We start from the raw sequence: 6,790 nt of genomic DNA, 5'->3' as shown, positions 1-6,790 counted from the left end.
ACCGATGGGACATCACATTACGTACTCGAATGATGCACATGCTTGAAAACAAAGCCCAACAATACTAGCTGCACAAGGTTATGTTTCATCGCGGCCCTCTGACTCTGTAAACTCAACTTTGTGTGAGAACTCCGCGATTAACTTTCTTTTTTCAGTAATTAAAATAACTATATAATACAAACAATAACTTAATTTTTTGTGTGTGTCTAGAAGTGGATGGAAGCGTGCAAGGCTTGTTTACTCGAACGCCGTCAGCGTGCACATATTATTCTAAACCTTCTTCCGCATGACGTCTCAGATACAGGAAAGCTTGAAGAGTCGGATGAAGAAAATAAGAAGTTGCAGCAGGGGAGACCCATAAAGAGGGCGAGGGGAGGAAGCTGAACTCCCTATATACACCCTCCTCCCCCTCCTCCCCTACCATCGCTTCCCTTCTACCACCACGGAGTGCCAAGTGGCCCAGTGCACTTTTCCATCCCCATCGAAGGTTGCGAATAATGCTCTGTAATGCTTCAATTACTGCACTGTATGACGTTACAGTGGCGTGAGAGAGCGTAGACTTGTACGACCTTCAATTTGTACCTCTTATTAAGTTTCACAACAAGACCTGCCACCCTCTCGTTAATGCTATAGAATTCCTGTATGTTACCAGCTATATCCTTATTAATCAGGAATTCGACTCCTAGCTCTCCTCTTTCCGCTAAGCCCCGGTAGCACTGTATATGCACTGTTTTTAGCACTGTATACGCTTCTTTTGTCCTCCTAGCTTCACTGAGCCCTATCATATCCAATTTGCTGCCCTCTATAATTCCTCCAATAGCACTGCCAGACTCGCCTCACTAGATAACGTCTAGCCTTAAACGTTGCCAGGTTCATATTCCAATGGCGGCCTGTCCGGACCCACGGATTCTTAGCGCCCTCTGCTGCGTCACAGGTCTGACCGCCGCCGTGGTCAGTTTCTTCGTGGCTGCTGGGGACAGCGGGCCGGGGTTGGATTGTTGTGTTCATATAGGAGGTTGTGGCCAAGTACTGCACCAGAGTGGCCAATCCTGATCTTGTGAGGGAGTGCGTTACCGGTTCTGGTCACCGGGATCAGGCCGCACTCCAGGCCTGTTTATGCAATTTTATCAACACGTGGATTTCTTTTTTTTATTCCGGTGGAAAATTGAGCGGCACCGGGATTCGAACCACGGTCCTCTTGCACGCGAGGCGGATGCTCTACCTCTACGCCACCTGATCAAGAACGCCAATGATCTGATCTGATCAAGAAACGCCAATGTATGAAAGCCTCTAACCCTACAGCTAGAATAGAACTGGCAGAACTTTCCAAGTTAATCAACAAGCGCAAGACAGCTGACATAAGGAAGTACTCTATGGATAGGATTGAACATGCTCTGAGGAACGGAGGAAGCATAAAAGCACTCAAGAAGAAACTAGGAATAGGCAAGAGTCAGATGTATGCGTTAAGAGGCAAAGCCGGCAATATCATTACTAATATGGATGAGATAGTTCAAGTGGCTGAGGAGTTCTATAGAGATTTATACAGTACCAGTGGCATCCACGACAATAATGGGAGAGAGAATAGTCTAGAGGAATTTGAAATCCCAGAAGTAACGCCGGAAGAAGTAAAGAAAGCCTTGGGAGCTATGCAAAGGGGGAAGGCAGCTGGGGAGGATCAGGTAACAGCAGATTTGTTGAAGGATGGTGGGCAGATTGTTCTAGAAAAACTGGCCACCCTGTATACGCAATGTCTCATGACCTCGAGCGCACCGGAATCTTGGAAGAACGCTAGCATAATTCTAATGGATAAGGAAGTAGACGCCAAAGACTTGAAAAATTATAGAACGATTAGCTTACTGTCCGTTGCCTACAAAGTATTTACTAAGGTAATCGCAAATAGAATCTGGAAAACCTTAGACTTCTGTCAACTAAAGGCACAGGCAGGATTCCTTCCGTAAAGGCTACTCAACAATAGACCATACTGACACTATCAATCAGGTGATAGAGAAATGTGCGGAATTTAACCAACCTTTATATAAAGCTTTCATTGATTACGAGAAAACGTTTGATTCAGTCGAAACCTCAGCAGTCATAGAGGCATTACGGAATCAGGGTGTAGACGAGCCATATGTAAAAATACTGAAAGATATCTGTAGCGGCTCCACAGCCACCGTAGTCCTCCATAAAAAAGCAACAAAATCCCAATAAAGAAAGGCGCCAGGCAGGCAGATACGATCTCTCCAATACTATTCACAGCGTGTTTACAGGAGGTATTCAGAGACCTGGATTGGGGAGAATTGGGGATAAGAATTAATGGAGAATACCTTAGTAACTTGCGATTCGCTGATGATATTGCCTTGCAGGGAGGTTAACCAGTTTAGCTTAACCGGTTTGCTGCCCTACACATGGGAGCGGGATGGGGGGATGAAAGATTGGGCAAAGAGATAGAGGGAGCACATAACACGGCACACACATCGTTAGTTACAGTCTGTCACTCTTGCGTGGTAAGTGACATCATTGTCACAGCCGCTTGTCCAAGTCCGTCTCCTTGGCCAAGTCCGTTTGGCAGGCATTCTCAGATCATGAACCGCAGGTTGCCATTATCCCTCAAGAGAAAAGTGCATAACAGCTGTGTCTTACCAGTACTCACGTACGGGGCAGAAAGCTGGAGGCTTATGGAAAGGGTTCTACTTAACCTGAGGACGACGCAACGAGCTATGGAAAGAAGAATGATAGGTGTAACGTTAAGGGATAAGAAAAGAGCAGATTGGGTGAGGGAACAAACGCGAATTAATGACATCTTAGTTGAAATCAAGAAAAAGAAATGGGCATGGGCAGGACATGTAATGAGGAGGGAAGATAACCTATGGTCATTAAGGGTTACGGACTGGATTCCAAGGGAAGGGAAGCGTAGCAGGGGGCGGATGAGATTAAGAAGTTTGCAGGGACAACATGGCCAGAATTAGTACATGACCGGGGTAGTTGAAGAAGTATGGGGGATGCCTTTGCCCTGCAGTGGGCGTAACCAGGCTGATGATGATGATGAAGAAGAAGAAGCAGAAGATGATGATGATGATGAGAGGCATTGTGACGTTGGCGAATACGTAAGCTACATCGAGTTGTGCATCGACGCTTAAACAGCATAGTTATTTGTTCAAGACGCTCTGTCACGCTGCGTGTCAAAAGTTTATCGCAACCAACACAACTATGACTCATTCGTCCAGAACGCCCTGCGAATGGACAACGTGATTATTACTATACGCACCGTCAGAAGCCCGTTAGAAGCGCTGAACTTTATTAACCTATAGTCCAACTGTTTTCAGATTTTCAGCCAATTAATTTCAAGAAAAATTTCAACCAATATAATAAACGAATGCAATAAACCATCTCCAACAAAAATGTCGATGCAGAAGTGCGAGCAACCTGTCTGGCCGTCACCGGAACTCCAGCAGTCTCGCTCGCGAACGTACAGTAGACGAACTCGGACGACATTTCCGCTCGAGTGCTGTTGTCTCGTTTGGTATTCGTATAGCAGACGCGAATGAGGGTGTGATTTCCAAATGTCACATCTTACGCGTCGGGCCCTGAGGTGACGATCACTCTTCGGGTGTACCTTCTTGTTAATTGGGCTCGCAGCACGAGCCGCTGACGCGACAGCCAATTTAACGACGCACGTTTTATTCTTCTTTTTTGAACTTTTCGCTCGGAAACAACCTCGAGGCAGCGGAAGCTTTCCTCGACGCGAGCGTCCCCGCGCATTTAAGCTTAAGGTCTTCGTGACGTCCAAGCAGTGCCGGGGGTCTTCGCGTAAAGACGCGTGCACGCAAGTACACTGCTCAATAGGATTCTCTTGATTATCGCGACCTGCAGAAGAGACGTGAAGGTTGTTTTTTTATCTATCCATCCTGGCAGCGCGCAGGTGAACTTTCATCGGGCTTTTCAACTGCGACCTGCAGTTTAAGAGAAAAGCTTAAAGGGCAGGCGTGAATCTAGAAACGCGACAGGGAAGAACAACGACTCCCCGGCACTTCGGAAGAAAGCTCAGTGCCATGGCTACTCAGAGCAGGTAAACATCGCGGAAGCTTGAGAAGTCTGTGTCAAACCGGCGCCACTAGCCTGGAAGCCACTGGCCGAGTAGATAACCTGTTGTTATTCATAACCTGTCGCGTTGAACCGTCGGCAAATCTGTCTGTTGACGTCCGTGTTGGTCCGAAGAAGGAAGGACGCGTTGCCGTCACAAAAGTGAGACCTTTAGGGGTTTCTCTCTACGTGCATTCGTCAAGCCCGATAATTTGTGAGGCCAGCTAGCACGGTGAAGCTTGAGGGAGGATTTACCCACTCGTGTCACGGGAAGCACTGCAAAAGTAACAAGCATTGTTCATCCTGCTCGTCTCAGTACTATACATGTGAAGAAGTCGCAGCTCTAATTCGCTGTAGTCAGTTAACCAACCGCTAGCGAAGTCTCCGGTCTCGACATCGTGCCGTCTAGGTCCGCGAGACGAGCCACGGATACGCTTGAAAAGTAAGCCTTCCTCCGAACGAACGATCACTTCAACGAATCGTGCTCTCTCTGCAGTTAGCATACATAATCCTCGCTACGGTCATCTGCATAGTCGAGAGTTTGTAACTGGTGCATCAGGATTCGCTACGTAATATGGCACAAGGCATGCGTCTCCGCTCTGTGTAGGGTAGGTCACGAAGTCTTGACATAGTACTATCTCCGAGGGTGAGTGCGCCAAGGAGCTAAATTACCTATAGAGGCAGGGCATTAGACGCAAATAAAAGGGCGACCCAAGCGGTTCGTCGAGCAGCACAAGTACCATGGCAGCGACAGTGCACGTGGCCGAGTACGTGGTGTTCGGCGTGCTCATGTTGTCGAACCTTCTGGTCGGCCTGTACTTCTCGTTCGGCCAACGAGCTCGGGACGGCGGCACTAGCGAAGCGTTCCTGGGGGGTCGCAGCCTGGGTGCGCTTCCTCTGTCCCTCTCTGTCCTCGCGTCTCTGGTGACAGCCGTCGGCGTGGTCGGCCTGACGGCGCACTTCTACCGCTACGGGCTGCACCTGCTCTGGGCTTCGGTCACCGTCTTCTGCCTGGTGCCGTTCATCGCTCGCGTTGTGGTGCCCGTCATCTACAGGCTCAGGGTCACTTCCGTATTCGAGGTGAGCAAGCACTTCTTTACCGGGAGTACGTCTTCTGTTTTGGTGGCGGCAGCTAGCGAGCCCTGTATGTACGTATGTATGTATGTATGTATGTATGTATGTATGTATGTATGTATGTATGTATGTATGTATGTATGTATGTATGTATGTATGTATGTATGTATGTATGTATGTACGTATGTATGTATGTATGTATGTATGTATGTATGTATGTATGTATGTATGTATGTATTGTAACGACGTGGGATCGACGAGTATGCGTAGCAGCACCGCCAAGAAACGCACTTTATCAGTTGTCCAAGGGAACAACAACAACGTCTTCTTCGTTTCCCCCGCTTCACCTAAAAACCCGCGCTACTTCAGCGTCGTCCCCACTGGCGCATACCCGCTGAATTATGGTTCTGCCAAATACAGTTGTGTCAGTATGTATGTATGTATGTATGTATGTATGTATGTATGTATGTATGTATGTATGTATGTATGTATGTATGTATGTATGTATGTATGTATGTATGTATGTATGTATGTATGTATGTGAACAGGGCCACCACAATCCGCGTTGGATCAGCGGCTATGGCGTCTTTCTCCTGAGCACGAAGTTGCGGGCTCGGTTCGCGGCGACCGTGTGCACAAAAACGCTCGCGTGCCGTGCTTTGGGTGCACGTCAAAGAACCTCAGACGGACAAAATTAATGGTGCAGCTCTCCGCTGCGGCTTCCCCTATATGCCACTGTTCAGTTTCGGGACGTTGAGCCCCATGATTCCGGACTGCGGTCTGGCAAACCAGACTGCATCCCGACAAACAAGGTAACGTGTATTCACAAGAGTTCTCTTACGTAAGTACTGTCTGCTATACATTACCAGTTCCACTGCGATCGTCTTATGATTATGCGTATCGCTGTCCTGAATGATCGGAGCCAATAATGAAAGCAATGACAAAACAATGATGAAACGCTCTTACGTAAGACTACTTTCGTGAATGCGGGCCCTGAAACTCGTAAGTTCCTGCTGCCACAGATCGAGGCACTCAGCACTGCGCAGCCCCCTTGTGTGTCTATATATACGTATACGCAATGCCTCTTTCCATTCCAGGTTGTGCGCGCAGGTCGCGAAAGGAGCGCTTTTTGGCAAATTCTGCGCTCCTTTTGTTCATAGATGTGTTTTTGTTCTGAAACGTCCATGCTAGTATGCGCACGCGCCTCTCGAGTAACCAGCTGCCTCAGGTTTCTGCACGGCCGTTTTAATAATGACGTAAGATTCGCTCTTTTTCCGTCCGCAATGCACACACGGTCAGGTAGTGCGAATAATGCTTTAGAAGTCCTTGCTTTTATGAAAACGAGGGACCATTGATCAAGCAGTGAGTGCAGCATGACAAAATGAGCGCACTTTTCCTTTACTCTTAGAAAGAGATAGCTTCCCGAAAGGCTTGCTTTATGCTGAGAACCAACCTCCTGCCATTACCACCCAGAAGCATTCCCTTTGTCAAAAGTTCACTCAGCATGCTGCCACTGACTTTCAAGTCGTTATAAGGTGGTCGATCCTGATTATAATTCCCGGTGACCCGACAATACGCAGTGAAAAAGCAGGGTTCTTCGCATTGTCTCGAGCTGCGGAGTGAAGTCGCTGCTTCG

At 47.8% G+C, this 6,790-nt stretch overlaps 1 protein-coding gene across 2 annotated transcripts in view; it reads left to right on the top strand.

Annotated features, from left to right (window-relative positions):
• Positions 1 to 3,798: 3,798 nt before the first annotated feature.
• LOC126542401 (sodium-coupled monocarboxylate transporter 1-like) overlaps positions 3,799 to 6,790 on the top strand; it is a 57,799-nt gene continuing 54,807 nt past the window's right edge. For both annotated transcript variants that reach the window (XM_050189460.3, XM_050189459.3), the window contains exon 1: positions 3,799 to 5,160. In XM_050189460.3, coding sequence (XP_050045417.1) covers positions 4,822 to 5,160 — 339 coding nt within the window. In that variant the 5' untranslated portion in view covers positions 3,799 to 4,821. The remainder of the gene's footprint in view (positions 5,161 to 6,790) is intronic.

Source organism: Dermacentor andersoni, chromosome 2 (genome assembly GCF_023375885.2).
Source record: "Dermacentor andersoni chromosome 2, qqDerAnde1_hic_scaffold, whole genome shotgun sequence".
NCBI lineage: Eukaryota > Metazoa > Arthropoda > Arachnida > Ixodida > Ixodidae > Dermacentor > Dermacentor andersoni.
The sequence above is the reverse complement of the archived record's forward strand: the minus strand, read 5'-3'. Positions and strand labels throughout refer to the sequence as shown.